Below are 22,585 nucleotides of genomic sequence, written 5' to 3'. Positions count from 1 at the left end.
GTTAATGAAACCACAATTTTCGTTTATAAGGACGTGTAAATAACTGGGATAATCCCAGGAGCGTACAATCTTCTAATGCCAAACTACAGTTTTGGAAATGCAACAAATTTCTGCCGTGTTCAACAGTTTCAAGAGTTCGACCAAGACAATATCAATACATTCCGTATTATGATTTGACTGCACACATAAATGGCTCAAAGTTTGCCCGGAAGAAAGTGAATTTCAGTAAATATATACGTTTCGTCCACTCGTACATGTGCTTCGTCATCGTTCGCTGCCCAACGAGTATTATTTATTTCCCAAAGTACTTATTCCGGGAGTTTATTTTTCCATTCCCAATGTTATTCACTAAATTGATTGCGCGTCACTGACGAACAAAATATCAAGATAAGCAGATTGAAGAAATGCACACAATCCTGGGTAAACGCACATAAATCACGACAACTCAGAAGTAGAACTCATTCCTATTGCATGATTTAGGTTGCGCGTTTACAAATTATCCCTGAAGCCTACACGGGAGCATGAGGCGAAAATCTCACACATTTCTTTCAATTAATATGTAATTTTCAATAGTTGAAAGGGCCCAAAAGGCGATACACGGTAGTTCGATTGTATTCAATATATTTTAATTGAATTAAAATACATGTATTAGTCTGTTGGTTTACGTTTTTTAGCCTCTCTAAGATTGATATCCTACCTGCAATGCTGACGACACTGAAATATATTATTTGACCGTTACGTACAATTCTATTCGGAATGCATCTTATGTTTTCATTCTACATAACTTGATTTCTTACGCAAAAAAGTACGAATAAATATATATTCTTGCAGTTCCCTTGGGTTCGTCCTATATACTACGGCGTTTCCCGTTTGTGTACCAGTTTTGTACCAGAAAGAACTTTTAGGTTATATGGAAGTTTTTCTAACGTTAGCATGTCAAATTTGACTTATTGGCCGGGATATAGTTTACAATTAGTACGCATGAGCTCCCCAAAAGTTACGGATGAACTCAAGATTACGCCTAAAAACATGAGAGGAATTCAGAATTATGCAATTGGAGTGATGAAAAAAATGTTTTAAAAATACTAATATGAGTGCGAAGTGACTAATGACTTTGACTAATTTTAAACGCAACCTTCTTGGCTAAAAATTCCAATTTTTAATATTGTAATTCCCGCACTCATTACCACACCTTCTGATTATAACTAACTTCTCTGTGAACTCAACTGTGAACATTAAAAGACTTTCTATGCCATAATTCATGTCGTATAATTAGTCACTTGTTTACAGTAGACATCTTCGAGTGTTAAATAAGAAGAGACGTCCTTCCGCTGTGACTTGCGCTCCAAAATCACAGGTTTCTCTTCAGGAGCTTGCAAATACTTCCATGATTTCACAGAGCCACCCTTCCCTTGTCAATCAGATCTGTTTCCTGGATCAACTTCGGATTCCAATTGATTGCCATTTATATTCGCACTGATATTATCTTTTTACTACTGCCTTACTAAGAGCTTTGCTATAGTAGCCATCAAAACTTTCTAACCAATCTTCGATAAACACTAATTCACACTACACCTCGTGCTTAGAACAGAGCTACTGTGAACTACTTACGAGTTTAATCCTCTCATACGCACGAGTGGTAGCTAAAATTGCTAAGCTGCTCCACCTCTATTTAATCAATGCTCGAAGAAATAACAATGATTTTGTGCATGTTAAGGGAGGGAGGCGTGAACCAAAAACTTTTGAGAGTTTAACTCTCCTTTTTTTCCTCCCTCTCTCTCTCTCTCTTCCTCACGCGACCTGTTGCACCAGAAGCAGGGACGGTCGCGGCAGCGGTGGCGGCGGCGGCAGCGGCTGCGGCGGCGGCAGCCGCGGCCTCGGCCCCCGGGAACACTACGGGAGGGGGCGGTGGAGGCGGCGGTGGCAGCATGGGTGGCCGGCCCACCGTGGGCACCGTGTCCGGCGCGACGGCAGCCGGTGGCGGTGGGGGCGGAGTCGGCGGCGGGGGAGCGGGGAGCGTGGGAGCGGGCGGAGGGGGCGGCCCTAGGGAGTGCGCGGGATGCGGGAAGGCGATAAGGGAGAGGTACTTGCTCAAGGCCCTGGAGATGTTCTGGCACGAGGACTGCCTCAAGTGCGGATGCTGCGACTGCCGCCTCGGGGAAGTGGGATCGACGCTCTACACGAAAGCGAATCTCATCCTCTGCAAAAGGGACTACCTGAGGTAAGTCTGGCATAACTCACGCGGCGAATTCCAAATGGTGGACGCTGTAGAACTTATTTACGGTATATGTTTGCTGAGTTACATTTCAATTGGGAAATATGTACGCTGTCGATGACAAGGGGGAAATAATGCTCAACAGACAATAAACGGACGCATAAAGACATATTGCCTAATATATTTAAAGACAAATTGAACTGTGCACATAACTAGCAAGTAACAAAGCGTTAAATGTATTCACATACTGCAAATTGACAACTTAATGCGAGAAAGAAGTATATAGCATTGTAGAGTTGGTGACCTAACACCCCCCGCCACACACCCTTGCGGCGGCTTGCGGGGTATTATGTAGATGTAGAGTGAGTTATTTTTATACTACCTACGACAACATATTGAACTTTTGACGAAATTAATTTTATCACAAGAATATTTTGCGTTTCCTCCGAAATAATTTTTATGGGTTCGTGTTATTAAGTGATTTTATTCTACCAACTAAGGTAGATTTTGAATGGGCACCGAATAAACATCGCTACACCCCCAAGCCTCACCTAATACGACAACAGCTCGACATCCTACTGTACAATAAATCAATTTTTCAATTCCATACAACTTTTTGTCTCCCTTCACTCCGTGCAAAATGCTTAGTCTTTTCCTTTCCTAAACTCATTTGCCTAACATTCTCTCATCGCGGTCTTTCATATGGGCACAAAAATGTCATCAATTAAATATTGGCGTCAACGTCTTTTGTAATGTTAACGCCATACGAATGCTTTAAAGTCAACCACTACGCCATTAATATTACTAAGACACAAAGAAAAGTTTTGGACAGAGTTGGAAAACTATCGCGCGTCATTCTTGACCTGCGAAATACTTTAGAACATGTTTCAAAAATATATAAACCCCGCCACTATACAGATTCTCATTTGTTACCATCCCCTTTCACGCTATCCGGAAATCCTCGTCCTCCAAAATTCTCGATTAAGTAAATTTGTCCTACCCAGGAATGCACATTTGTTTACATCCATAACAACATCCCATGCCTCACTCAATGATGATGAGTTTTAATGGATACTTAACCATGCAAATGAAGGAAACTGATGGCATGTTATTCTACATCAAATTATGCCATATTAAGTATCGAAAACGCTTCTCACTCTCTCAGCAGCTATACTCATATGAATCCTCTGCATTGCACGGTTCAGTAATCCGTGCCTTATATTAGTCGAATACCCCGCATTTAATGTCAATCACTTCGTTTTACCTACTACGAAAAAATTAGTACACCTTACAACTTGAAGACCCCTGCAGCAGTAGCTACTCGCCAAGCACTGCACCTTCATAGAATTTCATCTTCATAGAGTATTTAGACATCATAACAAAGATGTAGTCCAAAACTACTTATAAATAAACCAAAACACTCGCCTATTTCACAGCTAAGCTCTCCATGTAGAAATTAACTCCAACTTGGTGGATTCACTCGATAGCTTAAATCTGACCCATGAGTCTTGATTCTGTTAAAAATTGATGCTGAAGGCAGCAACTGTAACTGACAATTTAAAATTTATTGACGATGTCAACCCGTTTCTTTATTATGACTGAGGTCTAAAGACCTAAAATATTACCCATTTACGAGTGCAAATTTTCTCCCTTCTTCCATAAACTGTTTCAACCCGATGAAGAAGAGATAATTGAGTAAATTCGCTTCCATTACAGATTGTTCGGCACCACAGGATATTGTGCGGCCTGCAATAAAGTCATCCCTGCCTTCGAGATGGTAATGAGAGCCAAAAGCAATGTGTATCACCTGGAATGCTTCGCCTGCCAGCAGTGCAACCACAGGTGAGAACAATTCGAGCATTCATGTCTCCAAGCGTCACTGAATTCCCCCAAAACTATAAATTCATTACCTATCGTCTTTTTCCAATACATACGATAATATATCTACCTTATATTCATTTTCATACGATAATATATGTACCCTGAATTCATTTTCACCTTAATTCGAGTTTAATGGATACTAGCATTCTATTCTTTCTAAAATTGAGACAACCGATAGATAAAATAAATGGTAACTTAATTATCAATATCAATTATTTATGAGAGCAGTTATCCATTACTGATCAGCCTTACTGATGACGGTAAAATGTTGACGAAGTTGACGACCATTGGTTCACTAAAAATTACCGAGGAATATAATATAAACTCTTCTCCCCTATTCTTACTCGAATTAATTCCATATGAAGCGACCTCCTGAAGTTAATCACGCAATAGAGAGATATGTAGTAAGTGTGTAAAGGGCAACCATTGCGAAATCTCTCGCCCAGAGACTGAGCTCATTCAAAATAAATGTCCTTGCCGATTCCTTAATGCAATTTAAGATTTCGCTGCAACATTTACAATGACACTCTTAAAACTTGTTCACGCTCTTATAATCCAAGGTGCATTTGACTTAGTAGAACCTCTTCTTCTTCACAGCAGAATCATAGGAATGGTTCCGCATTTAGGCAATCATAATAATCTCTATGATACGTTTGTTATAATTTACCACAAATCCAGGGCCGTTAGAGGCACTGCGATGTCCGCTGGGGAAAGCAGACATTTCCCGTTAACAAGTTTCCTTAATGAAATGCTCTGTCCCCAGCGAGTGCCATTTCCGTTAATGAGAATCCGCCAGTTGGCTACTTTTCTTTCCCATTCGTGAGACCCTTAAGGTATTACATAAATGAAAGGTTCAATTAAACTGGTATAATTCTGGATGAATTAAACAGACGATTGCATTTCTACGCGACGTGCAGAAAGCAGAGTTTCTAGAACCTATTAGTCAGCTCGCAGGCATGTCTCCAATTTTTTCGTCGCTGGGTTAGATATTTCCGTCATGTAATGAAATGCAGTCTTTTTCACAGCAAACGTAAATTTGCACTGTTTAAACGCTTATTTCAATCTAAAATGGGAAGCATGCACTCAAAAATGAAGTGAGAAAATGGAAAATCTCAAGAAAAACTGCCAATTTCCGACATGCACATGTAAGAGCTTTCCTATTATAACACTAGAGTTATTCTCTCACTTTGCAACAAGATGTTCTCCGGAGAACTAATCGGTTTTGAAATCGTAAATTTCATCATCATAACAAGTGCGATGGGAAATAACATTACAAACGAGACGATTCAGGAATAGGAGAGAATGTCAGAGGACTCGAATGGAACATCTGCTTTACAGCATCAAAACTAAGGTCATTTATAGTCCCGTGAGAGGAAACTGGAGCATTCCATGACTCCTCACATGCATCTGTTAACTTCTGAGAAATCACAAAAAGTCATTACATTTTATGGCCACTTAAATTGAATTGCCCATTTGTAACCCATTCAGCACCAAGAGATGGATATTTAATCCCTATTTTTAATTATTAAAACTAATTTATACAATCTCCATAGTGTCAAACGAATTTATGATTACATTTCAAAATGTTAAGTCATGCTGAATGACAAAATATATACCTGTTGTTCAGTATTCCAGGGGAAAAGGTGAATGATCGAAAATAAATAAGGATTACCTTAAACGTACCATACAATGGATTCATTTACAGTAAAATGGTATAATGTACTGGCTTCCCATCCAGAGGGTCCGGGTCCGAATCCTGGACATAGCAGATTTTTTTTCAGTGTATCCCGATTCCTATGGTGGGGTGTTTGTGGGTAGCACTTTAAGTGAGTGCGCCGTCTGTCGGATGGGACGTTAAGCTGTGGACCTTTTCCGTCCGCCTTTCGATAAGAGTAGGCTAATGCCGATGCCGGGTTCTCTCTTACCCGCCGCCTTTCCCGTCCATCCCTAATGGCACAAGTGACCTCAGCCGTCGGGCACCTCCCCTAAAGTTACTACTACTAGTAAAATGGTAATATGAATAAATAATATTTTCCGTCGAAGTCTAAAGAATATTCACTTTAAATAAGTCCGCGAGCATAATCCAAAACTTAAGTCAAAACTTAGAACTTCTGCCCTCTGGCAAAACACAATCTATTCCCGTCTCATTATATCCCAAGCAACGCTTCAACGTGTGACAGCATTGCAGCGATAAGAAGGAAATATCGAATCCAATTACGATGTCTTTATGTGATTTGTGACTTTTGAGATAGCCAGACCAAGTAGAGTGGGCAAATTCAATGGAGATATGGCGGAATATGGGAGTAGTTTGGTGGGATAGGCGAGTTAGTCGGAGCTTTTACATGAAGGAAAATGTACAGTAAAGGGTTATCGTTTTAGGTAAACTGTTATAGGTTAAGGTTAGTAATGGATGAAAATAACTACCAAATAAATATCTTGTCTCTCCAAACAAACCGCAACCCAACATCCTACTCTACAACAAGCCCCTATTCATCTTCGTGAACTTCCTTCCTCCCTTCATTCCGTCCAACATCCCTATTCTATTTCTGCTCCTTCCTCGGTTGCCTAACATACAGGAATATTGTTACATAGGACATTTAATTACCTGTACTCCCCTCTGTCACAGTCTTCAATATTCCAATGCCATTTAATATGCTTTGCATTCATTTTTCCTGCCTCCTAAGGATTTGTTCCAGCAATCCTCTCTCCTCCCGACCATATCCAGCACCTCCTCATTTGTTTTCCTTTCTGTCCATTTCGCCTTCTCCACACCCACATTTCGTAAGCCTTCAATCTACGCTCATCATCCTGCTTCAATGAACATGTTTCCGCGCCGTGCATAACTACGCTCCACATCAAAGTTTTAATAAGCCTTTTCTCAATATTCCTTACTCAACATCCCTATCATCAATTCCCTCCTCTTTGTGAAAGTCTCTTTGCCAAGTGCAATTCTTCTCCTTACATCCCTACTACTTTGACCATTTTGATCCAAAACACTTCCGAAATACGTAAACTTTCTCTTCTACCTGCTCAAGTTTTTGCCATCCTATTTTAATGTTAACCTTAGCCTTTCTTTTTCTGGATATTCGTATAAGCTTTGTTTGATTTATATCGATTCTCTTCCAATATTTATACTAGGAATTTCTAATTCGCTCAGCAACGCTTGCAAACCCTTGGCTGACTGACAAACTAGAGCTTGGTCACCAGAGAGCCTAACTGATTTTACGGATTCCCCGCCGACTTTCCTTCTTGTCTCCAGTTCTTCCCATGCCTCTTTAATCATTTCCTCCACAAATACGTTGAACAGCACTGGACAACCCTGCCTTAAACCGCTTTCTAACACTGCCCATCCAGACTCTCTGTCCCCCTCTCGCACTTAGGCAGTCTGAGACACGTACAGGTTGTACAGATTAGCCTCCAATCCCTCCACCTATTCCTATTTTCTGTAATATAGTCATTGGGGTTTCCAATTCACTCTATCAAATGCCTTTTTGAAATCTACGAAACAGGCAACTACGTCCTGATTTTATTCTATATTCCTCTCTATTTGTGATATGACTGCAATGACATCACGCCTCTCCCCGGAGAGGTCGCATCGATTGCTTAACTTGCAAAAGCACTCGGCCGGACATCGACGGATCCGGGTTTGAATCCCACACAAAGCAAATGATTATTTCATTCTGATGTTCTTTCATTTGTAATGCACATTTAGGGGGTGACTCCATTAAAAAATACTCTCGCGGTATCTCCCGCAGTTTCTTGGAGTCCCCTAAGTAATTATTTGCCCTGCTCTCCACCCTTATGTTGATGATCCTTAGAATCACTAAAGCTGCGGGCAAAATCAAACGTTCTATAGTCCTCACATGATGTAGTCTTTATCTTTGTTGGAATAGAAACTAAAACTGATCTCAAAAAGTCTCCCAGCTAGATTCCATCCTCGTAGATGCCAAGAATTAGTCAGTATAGACTTTTCCTTCAACAATTTCCTAAACCTGTGAGTAGTTCTGCAGAAATGTTGCCCAGACCAGGTAACCATTGGCTAGTAAGACATAGTTAAAGCAGGCAGAAGTTACAAGGTAATGAGGGAAGAAATAATTTGGAGCAAAGAAAGTGGAGGTTCTGGCAATAATTTGAAGTAATGGTCATTAGTGACTGCCCAAAACCTACCTCATATATAGTAGGTATAATAACTTCAATGAAACAAATGAATTAACCATCCTTATGGCTGATCATCAGAGTTTGTGAACAGAACAGTCTATGGGAGACTGAAAAGGAAAGTGGATTGAATATGAAACCATACTCAATCCATATTCAGAGTAGCAGAGGGGCAAGAGAAAAATATTCTAGTTCTTAGGCATGCCAAATGGAATAATATGGCACTTGGCAACTTTGTGGATCCACAGAAAGCAAATCATCACAGCAACTAGATTTGTCATTAGAATGACTACAATTGTTATGCATATCAGTTATACAATGTAAGAAAGAAACTTCAAGGAAATTGCAATTAACTTAAAAGACTTTTAGAGGAATTTCTACTGCCACCCTTATCTTAAACACGTGCATTAAGAAAGCAATTGATAAACGATATAAAAGAAAGGCTGGTTGTGCAAGATTACATGGAAAAAATTATGCACATGGTGCTTTTTTCAGGAGATTTCAACAATTCAGAAAGAAGAAAACCTGATTAGGATACTAGAAGGGTCTTTATGGAAAAGGGAGGGAAAGAACACACTCAACTAATCAAATGCAAAAAGTTGGTCATTTTAAAATAAGACCAGGTTAATGACATTTAAAAAAGTGGAAGAATTTTCCTAAAAGCAAGATATGGCAGTTTGCAGAATAGCAAAATTAAAGAAAGCTCACTTTAGAGAAAATTACTAATGGTCGATTGCCAAATACTCAGAGAACACTTAATAAAATCCAATACATGGAGTTCACTGCCTTCATCTTGCCTGAATTACCTATACTTTTTTATTTATGGCTTGTACCAATGCATATACATTTCAATTAACTTGCAGCACCGTAAATATTAAATATATATTCAACCAATTTATAGCCAGTTACCCATGAAATAAAATTTAATAAGAGCATCAAAAAATTCCAGTCAAATGTGCATGAAAAACAGGTATATGGAAGTGTTAAAAGATCTAGAGGCTGAATAAATGGATTAAAAGCATAAGTTGAAATGAAATTATCCATTTCGTAATTCCACACGATTTACTTAAAAATAAGCCTCGGGTTTCGAAGTTGAACGTCATCATCAGGTCTAATGTATATAAATAATCCTGCATAGTAATACAGTGTTATGATTATTATTGTTAATGATAATCCAACAGTATAGGTACGGTTTTGGATGGGCACAGCCCAGATAACGGTACTATGATACATATAATTGCCTCTTCTATCAAAACAACCAGACTACCGATACTACAAAAGCCCCTCTTCAATAATGCATACTTCTTTCATTTCGTCCAACATTCCAATCCTTTTCTTTCCCTTCCCTCAATTATCAAATGTTCTCCCCTCTATCACAGTCTTCAATATTTGTAGAGAACTTAAAAAAAATGGACAAAATCTTTGTAGCATACTACAAAATGGTTTAATTGACCCCGTAGCCTTCCCTTTAGAATTTTAACTCATATTTTCAGTTTGTAGCAAGGGAATAAAAATCAGCTGCATTAACTGCCTGAATTCTCTTCTATTCTCATGTTTACATTGTGTTTTGTAAGAAAATTTTCACAAAGGACAACCACAAATCAATGAATTTGTCAATGCTATTTCAGCAATGCCATTGTGTCATGGGTTCAGCAGCCTGACACTCAAATAGTATCCAGAAATAGTACCGGTGCCTTTTACAGAATAACTTCTGACGCCATTTCACATAGCTGATGCGATGCCATAATGGTATCCTTAAGCAAATTGCACTGGATGCCATCTTCAAGGAATAACAACCATGTATTGAAACCCAGATTGTAAGATTAAAATAACAAGTGGAATTCACAAAGCTGCATTTTTTCCCTCCATCATTGATACATTCCACTAAGTCAAGTTTGAAATAACAAATTTTAAGTTAACAGAATTGATTATGTCCTGATCCATATTCAATGACAGCAATTTTTCTATAAATAGAAGACAGTGATTCAGGCCCTAAAATATCTTGAAAGTGCCTGATAAGTTTAGTAGCAGGAACATATTAATGATTGTACTTGAAAGACATACTACCTAAGTGCTTTCTAAAGATGCTCCAATGACTGAATGGATATTACATTTGGAATACCATCCTAAGCCAGTCTATTCCATAACAGTAAGGATTCCATAACCTTTGAGTTGGCCATTGAGAATTACATCAAGTTATCTGGGTTGACTTAAAACAAATAACTTTATGTGTACTCCTACACGCATAAGGATGGTGTATTCAAACATGATCTGCATTACGAACAAGTATGATAATCTTGGCAAATATTCACAATATAATGATAAAATGGAGTCAATAATATCCTCTCTTCCTAAAATAGAAGGTACATTCAAAATTACCATCATACTTCCTTGTCTTTTACCAAACTTATTAAAGGATAAGGTGGGCAATGATTGCTCAAAACTCACTTTCCATCTGATAAAATGGTAAAATAGACAGTAAAGAGAAAATCAGAAATTTTACAAAATGCAAAATATGACTTAAGTACTTGAAACTGGGATGTTATCATTCTATTTCATTATAATGACACTTATGATATAATGATGTTGTTCCAACAGATTAGCTGAGTAAATTATAACTTCAATCTAAAAATTGTTCTAAAAAAATCCATTAGCTTTCTTCATTAGATATCAATGATCACTCACACTTAAGGTGACAGTCTGTGTTGAAAAATATGTTTTAGATTGCCAATTTTGCCATACCTTCAGAATAATAAATTCCTACATAAGCAATAAGATATAGTCAATGAGATGAAATTCCACTCATTCATGATATATTTAGAAATAGGTTAACTTGAGTGAGAAGGAATAATCTAAATTAAGCCCCATGGTTGAGGGCCATTACACATTGAACTTGAAGAGGAAAAATTATACTTTGTTTGCTACCTCAGAATATAACCATAGACTTAATTATTTTCCTTGCATTTGAATAAAAATATAAGAACAGTAATTTAACTGTAGAAGAAATAATCTAAAATTATAACAAGAGTTTGAGTAATGATAATGCATGTAGTCCTTAAACTAACAACGTTTACATCAAGGGAAATAATTTCATGGTATCCATCTCTTTGTTTTAAAAAGTATCATTGAACATTGGTTTTAAAAGTGTTTTCAAACAAAAGTATGCCCAAACTGTGGCAATCTATTGCCCAATGTTCTTGAATTCACCAAGCTAATCTTTCAAGTAAATTGTAAAACATTCAGTAGTTCCCAAAAAGAATATCTCATGTGAAGCATTATCTACGATAGTATTTGGGTTTCAATTATAATCAGTATCGCTCATCACTAGATGCATTTTAAACATTCTAACACACTCATCTGTAAACAAATAAGGGAGAGTAGTAAAATAAATTCAAACTATGAGAAATAATCCCTTTTTAGTGTGCATGCTATTAAAAAAAGCTCACAAATAACTTCGAAAATCGTACAATTTAGTAATGATAATATTTTTGAATTTTAATATTGGCTTACCAACGATATGTGAATAATCCTTCGGAAATAAGCAGCACCTGTTTATTTTTCAAATGCAAACATTTTAAATGCATAACGCTTGTCATCTAATCCTGGTATTCTAACATGCCATTTCATTCATATTCTCACTGCGATTAACAACTAAATACACTCATTTATCAAGGTAAATGTACAAAGTCGAGTTTTTGAGAATGATCGCGGCTATACAAAATTATAAATACACGGTAATTAACGATGAAATGTTAACATTCAGAGAAAAGCTACTTCACTCCAAGGAGTAAATCGTTTACTTAATGCAACCTGAAATTACTGCATTTGAGGAATACTAATGACAAGATTTACATACAGTATCATATTTATCGTGAGTCGAGGAATGTCCGCGATAATCTGTATAGGAAGTAGGAATTATTGATACTAGAAGGCTCAGTTATGACTGAAATATCCAGAGCTCCAACGGCCGGTGGATAGTCGTGGGCTAGCTCTCCGTAGGCCAAGTTCAGTTAAGTTCAGTTAGCTGGTAATTCTTCTCAATTGCTCAATGTTCATCCTTGTTATCCGAAATGCCTCTTGCTATTTCGGAAACAGTTCTCACTCAGTGAACGCAGGTGATCACCAAAATATCGTCGTTTTTGTTTACCATGTCAAATTCAATGAAATTTACTTATTCTAAGACATTCCAACATAAGAATACGCAACAGGTAATCGTTTGTTTTGTACGAATTGTGACGCGCGCAGAAATAACAAAATGAAAGCATCGACAATAGTAAAAACGGACAACGATAAGTAAAACTTCTCATAGGCACACTCGTGTACATATCACCCACATACATTGGTGAAACACACTCTCTATAGGGTTTTTAAGTAAGTGGAAATGTATTAATAAATTACGCTGGCGAAAAAAATTATGACAATGTATGTAACTACAATACGTAGGGCACGCCGGGGTAATGCCCTTGGCTGGGTTCGATGGTAGGATGGCTCTCCTACATCTAGAACTTGCATGGTGACTTCCACAAGGTGAATGCGACTGTAAAATGTTTGCATTTTTACAGTCCGTACGGGTGAACATTATAAATATTTTCTTATCTAGTAACCTCCCAAATTTGGACATACAATGTGTATTTGGCCACCGCCAAACAGAACGAGACGAATATCATGAGTGCTAAGGTTACATAAATAGTACAGCCAATTACCCGCACATAATTCAGTTACATCAATCCGTATTGGGATAATTAATATTAATGAAATAAAAATTAACGAGTAAGCTACAAATTTTAATTTTTTTTAAATTCAAATTTGTAACACAATTATTTTAATAAGGCGATCATTTTGAAATATCTCTAATTTTTTACCATGGAATTTGAGTGGTGTGGAAGAGAAGATCCTCTTCCGAGTGTTACTTTTGCATATCAACGGAGCAAACCATAAGAGTTTGGGCAAAATTATGCATGGCATGAAAATATCCTGGTATTCGTCTTGAAATTGTTTGACTTAGGAGCGAAAAAAGCGAAAATTTCGCAGCGCAAAAATAATTCCGTGATTAGAACTCACCTGCCTAAAATTTCTATCTGAAAGCCGTACCTTAAATTATAAAATTTCGTTCTAGAGCGAAACTGGTGTCTCATTGTCATGGCCTATGTTTAAAACATATTTATATTCAATTCAGCAGCCGATACTTGCGTTGGAGTTGGTATATTTGATAAATAATGAAGTATAAAAGAAAAAGTACATACCTAATACGTCTTCAACACTGGAACAAAAACTCAAATCACTTCTAAGGTTTCCATGAACTCTTTGCAGGGTGGTTTTGTTCGATATATTATCACTTGTCGATAATTAAACCAACTATCAAGCGTGAACTTGACGTTTTCGATAATTTTGATAAAACTTAAAATTCATTCGAAGCACTAATTGTAACTTTGGAGAAAACTATCAAACTTAAATTTCTTTAATCGGTCTCCTTATGTTAGCCAAACTGTTTCGTGTCTTGAGGCAAATAATGATCTGTGGTAGTGATTTGTAAACTCTAATCGAACTGTTAATTTTTTTATCAACTCTTATAAATAATTAACACAGAGCTCATTTAATAAGAGTAAAAGAACAAAAATGTCGGATGAGATAAAAAGAGATAGAAAGTGTTTTAAGTTTGAGAAATGTTTATTGTAATGTACAATGGAAAAGTAGCCTTAGCAAGTCTGTATATCCAAAACATGTCTTAAACGTAGGCTACCATTTAAAGAAATCACCATCACTTGATCAAAACACACCGTACTAAATGTATTTGAGTTTTTTCGTCATACGATTATTTTTCTTGTAGTCATAGAATCTGTTCACATGGAATGGAGGTCCTGCACCCGTAGTACGTAGTGTAATATGACTCTCGAATCTCGATATATCTCAATGCATACTTTGAAGTTTTTCACATTCCCTACTTCAGACGTTGTCTTTCAAGGGGAATTTTGGCGTATTGGAAATGTGAACGTTTACGCATGCCTTCCTCATTGGCCAGATTATATTCTCACCACCCGAGTAATCCCTACCTATCCCGCTTAGGGAATGGAATATATTATCCTAGGATTGTTCATATCATTAAGACGATTCGATATTACCTTAGCAGTTGGGACAGTAAACAACCCCGAAACTACGACTGCTTACCTTCCAAGATTCCTTGTCACATTCTCAATCAATGAAATTATATTCTTAAGCCATGGGCGTGCCTGGCTTCTTAATTTTGGGAGACACTGGACCTTAGAAATTTTAGCTCACCAAGCCTAAAGGATTATTTTTGGTGGTGGAACAATCCCATCCAAGGTCAATTAATGGGAGACCACAGACCGCACGTATATCGCCTCGAAGCGCTTACTTTCGGTATTTACTTTTGGTGGTTACGGAGGGAGTTTGATAATGTGGCCTCCTAAGACGTTTTAATGATTCATTATTTATTTAATCGACCATTCTGTTAAATGATGATATTTCATTTTAACTAGCTTAAGCTGTAAATATTCTTTTCAATTCTTCCTTTAAAAATTAGGCATTTAGTTTGATAATATTCTCTCAAACAATAAGGAAATCTTTTACGGAGTAGAGTTGTAGGACAGTTGACATGATTCACGCCTTTTTGAGGATTGCATAACATTATCTTGATTCCCCCGTCTACCTTATAGCCATCGTTCCCCCACTGCTAGATACTCATAAAATGTATAAAGTAATATTTAAGACCAAACTAAGCGGAAGACCGGTATGTAATTCCTAAATATTTCGACCCATATAAGTGATTTAGATTTGAAAATATCGATTGGCCTAGTTTGCCAATACGATGAAATATGTGTACGTGTGAATATATGTAAAAATGTGCTTCCAGTGAATCGAGCAGTCGTGGCTTTCATTAACATGTCTGCAATTCCAACATTTCTTTTGCAGGACTGCTTACCTTTCATGCATATTGATTGATAGAATCCTTCTAATTGCCGTTATTTTGTAACTAATATGTTTCTTTCTAATTCTCTTCCTCTCTCTCTCTCGTCATCGGTCGTCCCGGATGCTTACCTCGAGAAGGTTCTGCGTTGGAGACCGCTTTTACTTGTGTGACAACAAGATCTTGTGCGAGTACGACTACGAAGAGAGGCTAGTGTTTGCCAACATGGCGTGCAATCCAAGCAGCTTGGCACACATTCGAAGGCAAGTCAGTAATTTACAGGTAGGCACTACGCACCCTACCACGTGTACGCTCCTTTCGTTTAAGCAAAGTTTTTTAATCCTTATTTCTTTTTAATTTCTTTCAGAATACAAAAAAAAGTAAAAGGTATAATTTACAGTCGGTAATATATATATTTCTGTTTATTAAGAGGTTTGGTTTTTGCCTAAATTGAATTTCTTTTCCTCAGTTTTTGCTACGAATTTCCCCTCCATTTTTACCCAGATTTGGAATGATCTTAACATCGTTTATTCGTTTTTGTTTTCTCTTTTTTTAGACGCACCACCGTTTGTTACCTATGTGCATGATCAAAAAATAAGTGCATGACGCTTTTTATCATTAAGTATTATTAAACAGTTTTCAGTTGAATGATAAGTTTTTCATGCCGCTGTGAATTAAATGTTTTACACGAAAAATAATTAGACTTAGAATAAGTAAAATGTTGAAGATAAAATCAGGAACAGATATTTACCAACCGCTAATTTCCTTTAAAAAAATTTCAGGCTATTATTAGATTTTAAATCACACTTTAAATATCACATTTTGATGTACTGCCCACCATTCACATCCAACCATTATAAACTGAATATTATTTTAGCAGCAAGGAAGGAGAGATGACTTGTTCCTATATTTCTGATATCCCCCTGAAAATATCCCGACAAAATCGTTCATTGACAATTAAAGCAAAACGTGGAAACGACGTCTCTAACCTTTCTATAATGTTTCACATACACGTTTCACGTCACCAACAGCAATACACTTTTGAAGTAGATACAAATAAAATAAATAAGTTTCGGCGAAAGTTTTTCCATAACTGATGCCAGAAACAGAGACCCAGGTGAGCGTGATAAGCCTAACTTCGTTTGTCCAAAATTTTTACTTAAAATTTTCAGTTAAAAATTCTAATATATTTTTAGAGTAGTTATAACTTTAAATATACGAAGTCAAAAAATGATCTATTAGGGTCCTCCTGTAATAAATGTATCCACCTCTAGCTGAAGGGAGACTCGTAGGCATGAGAAAATAGAGTGCCCTGTCAAATTTTAGCATTAAATACCGGTTTGATTTTAAAAATTTTTTCTCCTCTTTCGCATTAACGCGGAAGTTAATATCATGAATTTTGTATCATGGCGATGGACTAAGTTATAATTTCACAGAGGCTTTGTGCTAGAGTGCGCATTTCTCCTAGAAAGCTGTAATTTCCACTTGGGAGGCAAACGAGGTTTGAAGGCGTGAATTATTCGTCGGGGAAAGTCTGCCACTGTATTACACGTATTGCATAAGCGGATGTTCCAAATTTGCTGCCATTGTCGAAAAAAGAATAGGTAAACCGAACCTCTCATGTGAGGGCTGAATGATAGCAGAAGTGCACTTACGTACGAGGGTCATCCGGAAAGTAGTACCCGTTCGTGAAATAAAGACACAAAAGTAAATATTAACAAACATAAAAAATTTTATTTGAAAGAGGATACTTTAAACTACTTCTCAACATAATCTCCAAGCAAATTAAGGCATTTGTCATAACGTGTGACAAGTTTCTGTATTCCTGCTGCATAGTCCTTCGCCGCCAGCTCATTGAGATACGCGAGGGACCCATCTTGCACAAATTTTTGCATAATGCAGATGGTGTTTAACAATTTCATGAACAATTGTTCGAGAAACATTGGGAAAATGCTCACAGATGTCATCAATTGTGACGCGCCGATCGTTCCTCACGAATTCGTCAACTGAGCTCACCAGTTGGTCTGTAATGACAGACGGTCTCCCCGAACGCTCATCGTCGTGTGTGTTCCCCCTCCCCATGTTGAAGTTGCGACACCACCGCCGAACAGACGACTCGTCCATTACATTGTCTCCATACACCTCCTTTAATTGGCGATGAATATCACATGGGCGAACGTTTCTTGCATTGAGGAATTTAATCACTGCCCTCACTTCACAACTGGCGGCGTTCTCAATTTTTTTAAACATTGTAAACAATCACAGAAACAACACAGGCAATGCTAGCGTCACGCAACTTGGCTCAGAGAAGGCAGACAAGCCACTGAAGCTATCTGACCTCGTCCAGCGGCTACTCGCGTCGTCAGCACTTCATGCGGCACGAACGGGTACTACTTTCCGGATGACCCTCGTATATATCGAATGCATTGATTCAAATTCTGTACTTTTATCAATAGTGAGCAAATAATCACGTTCTGACTTATTTAAATTTCAAAAATTCCACCAAATGCTTAAAGATTTGTGTAGAAAAGACCTTTTATATACAAAATGTCTGGAGGTCACAAATTTAAAATGGAATTAATTCCAACACACCTTTTCACCCAAGAAATATTATAACCTGGAAGACAGACTCATAAGTGACCTGGTGATAAATTTGTTTTAGCAACATTCAACTAATATCCTTGACTAATACTGCTGTGATGGTCTAAACCCATAGACGAAGAGACCACCCTCCGAGCGTTTGAATTACGCCAGTGGAGTTATAACGGAAGGTACAGCTCCATAAGAGTGGAAATACGAAGGCTCGTAAGGAAGTAACTTAACGTTTCGGTCTAGCGTGGCGGTGGGTAAGGCTAGAGCCACCATCTTGATGTCTAAACGTCCCTACACTCAATACGCATCCTACTTTAGTAGTGTTCAGACTGTGGTTCTTCTACTTTTCTCACTGCGAACTGTTAAAATGTGCGCTGCAACAGAAAATCCCATGAGTTGTCAGCTCTTATTACGGAACGGTCTTCAAAATGCTCCCTATCCCACCATTGCGACTACCCCGTCCGCTTGAATAAGATGCATGGTCCATGGGCTAAAGTTAAATACTTAAGGACTTAGTTCTCTAAAGCAAACTTCGTTGAACTAATGTCTCAACTTGATAAGAACGTATTTACTTCCCAAATCTTAATTTTATATGCAACTTATTAAACTTCCAAAATGGAATTGATTTTCCTCGTACCTGTTTTTACCTCAATGATGGAAATTAAATAATCATGCGGAAATCTATAAAGTTAAATTTTAAATACTTTCCCGTTATTTTTAGTGCTTCGGAGGTATTTTTATTACGTTAAGGATCACTTCAAAGTTTCCACAGTAGTCTTTGCGAATTCCTAACGACAAAGAACATTTAAGTTCTGGTACGAGCTGGTCCGCGTAGAACAAATTTACATTAATTCAATAAGTTAATAGCAAAAAGTTACAGACAGTTTAGGTTCACATAGCAATAATATTAAGTTAACAAAAGTTTCCAAATACATATTTGAAGCAGCATGTTGTGGCAGAGCATCTTGTGAAATGAACAGTTTTTCCATTTTCACGAGAAACTATTTATTTTATTGTATTATTTTTTCTTTGCATATTTTTCTTGAGCCCTTATGAATAGGTTTCCAGATGTTATGGCCATGATTTTTAAAGACTTGTTACTGCGTCATAAGTTTCATTGCGTCCAATCAGCTGTACCAAAATTACAATATCAACACACTAACGGCCACATGTAGTGCGAAAATGGAAGTTGCAGATAATGAGGAGAAGACAATTTTTACAGCAGCCATGTGTGCACTTGTGGTGACACAACGCCGAGGTAAGACGTTGACACGAAACATTGATTTGAATGCTCACTCTTTGGGGTGGGAGGCTCCTTCAATGGTCCGCCTATGCCCATGTGATCTACCCTCCATCCCTCCTAAAGACGAGACCTCATTAAAAAGTATAAGCGTTCCGCTCGACTATAGCGTAATTTGGATCCATTGGCCCTTTCCACCATCATTCAAACTGTGTAAAAGACGTACTCCGGGACACTTTTCATCCAAGAAGAAGAGCGTCACGAGGGCCATCTTCATAATAAGAATACAGGCAGCAGGTCCTCGTGACGATGGACTCCTATGCATTTAGTTATTCGTTTGACCATACCATGAACATTCAATATCACTTTGTTATCTTTACACTTAACAGCTACATAATACCCCTGAAGGGAAACCTCTGTTAGCCCCTTCTGAAACATTGTCGCCTCGAGGGGAGATGTGACCCGTGACGCCCTCCTTCAGCCCCTCCCAATCTCTGAAACCCCACACTCCCATTCCCGCAAATTCTCCGAACCATCCCTTTCATCATTCTTCCTCAATTCTTTCATTTTCTTTCTTTTCCTCCACTTCCTTCCTATCGAGAGACCCTTTCCCGGACCCCGTGAGGGCGAGCGGTCGCATCCCCGTTGGCAAAAGGTATCTAAGTATGCAGAATCAATTATCAAAATTCACGTCTCTACCGGTAATGCGCGAGACGACATGTCATTCATTATACAGGGTTTGCTCTTATGTTGTTGACCTAATCATTCGTCTCCTTTATTCCCATCCTTCGCCTCTGCCACCGCAGCCAGGAAACAATCTGAGCATTGGAGGTGCGGATGGTGCCGGCTTCCAGCACCCACTCCTCATGCTGCAGCCGCCCCAAGCCGCCGCCATGTCAAACGCCCTCTCCAAGGCCCAACAGCTATGCGACGACAAACAGCTAGCGACGAACCCTCATCACCATCAGCTGGGCCTACCCAACGCGCACAACAGACACTTCGCTGTGTCCGGAAACCACAGACACGCTGGCGGCGGGGGGGCCGACGACGCCTCGAGCGGCTATGGAAGCCCCGATTCGGACAGCCTGGAGGTCCGGTGACCGCCCCCGGGAGGAGATCTGCGCGGCCAGCTGAGAAGGAACGCCCGCTGATCACTAGAAGGGGTGCTGAACTCCTCCAGAGAGACGCTCGGTATACACGTCAATTCTGACCCGGCGACCGAGCACGCCGCGAAACTGTCAACTATAAGGGCGAGAGATCAAAAGGTTGCGCGTCGTCCGCTGTGTAGTGTTTGTTCTCCGGTAGAAAACTGTCCGTTTGCAGACGGCAGTTGAACGTCAAGTGGAGTGAACGGATTTCAATAGGAACGGATACGATGTGACCACATCTCCTTCCGTGTTTCGATTTCATTTTTTGCCCCTTAAATGCATGGTCTGGGATGGGACATGTTTAAGATAGTTGTGTGATCTCTGATGCCAAAGTGTAACCTTTAAATATTGTCGAAATATTGCGGAAATTGAGAAAACTGAGCGTGGGATAATAAAGAAGTTTTTTCCTTCTCGATACGAGATTCGTGTGGTGTGTAGAGGTTTGATTGAGACCTTTAATTAGGAACCCAATGATAATTAACCGCATATGTGTTTCATCGCTGAAAACTTAACGTGAAACAAAATGGTTCGGTTTAAGTGCAGACAATGTCACTTGAGAAGTGAAACATGGATATTGACAGCATAATGCGATTAATCTGATGCCAATTTTGAACCTTTATTTTGGATCGTCAAGAATTCGTGCGATTAAAAAGTGCTCAACAGTTGTAATTATTCTAAAAAAGAAACAGAGGAGAACAGGGAAAGTGTTTTGATGTGATTTCTGCAGCAATGCCGCCGTTTCTCACATGGGGAGAAAACGGAAAATTAAAATACAACAATTGGATCACGGATAAACAGAAGAGGCGTGTTACGAATACCGCGATACGTTCTGAAGATACAACGCGTAGGAGAGCGCAGTAGTACGCAGTCCCTTCCCCAGCACACGTGCGGTGGTAATAATCCCTCAAGCTGATGTCCTTACTTAACCATCATTCTTCGGTACTTTTTTAAAATATTCCTCGTACCTCATAAGAACATTCAACGATCCGATACGAGGTTCTCCTCCCAAACCTTATCACGTCCCTTGGCTTGCAAATATCATTTCCAGCTCGACCGACTGGTTTCTGAGAGAAGTGGGGGTGTAGAGGTCAGAGGGGAAAGGAAAGCGTTATTTCATACCCCAGGTCCCTCAACCCCTCGATGGAACATTCCCCCGTTCCTCGCCCCATCAACGCCTCGTCTTGAGCAGCTGTTCGGACGAACCTCCCTCCCATTCCTTCTTTGCATTTCCTCTTCCCCCTCAATTCCTAATATCTCTCGCAATTTCTTTCCACTGCCTTCCACTTTCCCCCTGCACAATTCATTTTTTTTCTTCGCGTTTGAAGGAATTTTTGAAAGAAATTTGACGGTGCCTTACCGAAAGACAAAAAAAAAATATTATAGATTTCACTCACGATCGTAGGATCCATTTCATTCCCCGCGGCCCTTCTCTGACAAGCATTATTGAGGGGAAGTGCAGGATACTAGAGTACCTAAGTGAAAATGTTGAATGGATTCCATGGAATTTGGGGAGGAACAAGAATGGAGAGTTTACAAGGGAAAAGTGAGTTATAAAATGACATTTGTTCAAGATTTGTTTTCTGGGAAGGCATAACAAAAAAGAATACGGAGAGATCAATCAAGGTGCTCCATAGGATTGGTATTGACCATATAATGGAAAGGGAGAAATTGTGTGATGTTAACCTCTCCTTCTCTAATCTCCTCTTTGTTTTGGGTCATTAATGGTGTATGTAATACAGATAAACCTCCCACTGGTTAAATTAAAGCCTTTTCAAACAGTTTTTCTGCCTAATACAAGCCCAATACAGTGGTGGCTGCCACAAAAATGTTATGATTAAGTTAATTAAAGATTAGATAATTGGAATGCATATGAGATATTTAAATCAATTTCTGTAGTTATTATATATTTTATGCAAATATTAGCTTACAAAAGAGTCCATTGAAACTTGATCTTGTTTAGTTTCAATTTACTGAAAACTGGCTGCGTTGAATGGAATTTCTTGGAATCCCACAATGAAGATGTATTAAAATGTTTTCTTCTCTGAAATCCCTTCTGGCACCAATGATTTATCTTATTCGTCATAACTTTTGAACTGGATACAATGTGCATTTGTACTGCTGGTTCAATCTAATCAAGCTGGACCAAAATGGAAAAAAACCCTTTGAAAATAACATAACATAATTCATCTTGCTCTTGATGCAGGATGAACTCTGGCCATGCTCATTAGTGATGGTAAATGGAACTTTATAGTGAGTGGCTTTTACAAAGGATAACAAATATATTGAAGATACTCTGTTGACCTCTTTATGAAAACATCTGATATGAGTTTGTTTGGGAATAGAAAACAGGTGAATATGAAGAAGTTAACTAAGAACTAAAACTCATCTCCTCTTATCCTCCCCAAACATGCCCTCTCTTAGTCTCTGTG

The 22,585-nt window shown here is 38.5% G+C and overlaps 1 protein-coding gene across 1 annotated transcript; it reads left to right on the top strand.

Moving 5' to 3' along the window:
- Positions 1 to 1,928: 1,928 nt before the first annotated feature.
- LOC139698011 (LIM domain only protein 3-like) lies at positions 1,929 to 22,203 on the top strand. The gene is made up of 4 exons (XM_071596866.1): positions 1,929 to 2,221; positions 3,932 to 4,057; positions 15,317 to 15,439; positions 19,815 to 22,203. The coding sequence occupies exons 1-4, from the start codon at positions 1,929 to 1,931 to the stop codon at positions 19,828 to 19,830; spliced, it is 558 nt and encodes a 185-aa protein (XP_071452967.1). The 3' UTR covers positions 19,831 to 22,203.
- The last annotated feature ends 382 nt before the right edge of the window (positions 22,204 to 22,585 follow it).

This window comes from Hetaerina americana, unplaced genomic scaffold (genome assembly GCF_022747635.1).
Source record: "Hetaerina americana unplaced genomic scaffold, ioHetAmer1.1.p SCAF_8, whole genome shotgun sequence".
In the NCBI taxonomy this organism is placed as follows: Eukaryota; Metazoa; Arthropoda; class Insecta; order Odonata; family Calopterygidae; genus Hetaerina; species Hetaerina americana.
This window is presented reverse-complemented; position numbering and strand designations above follow the sequence as displayed.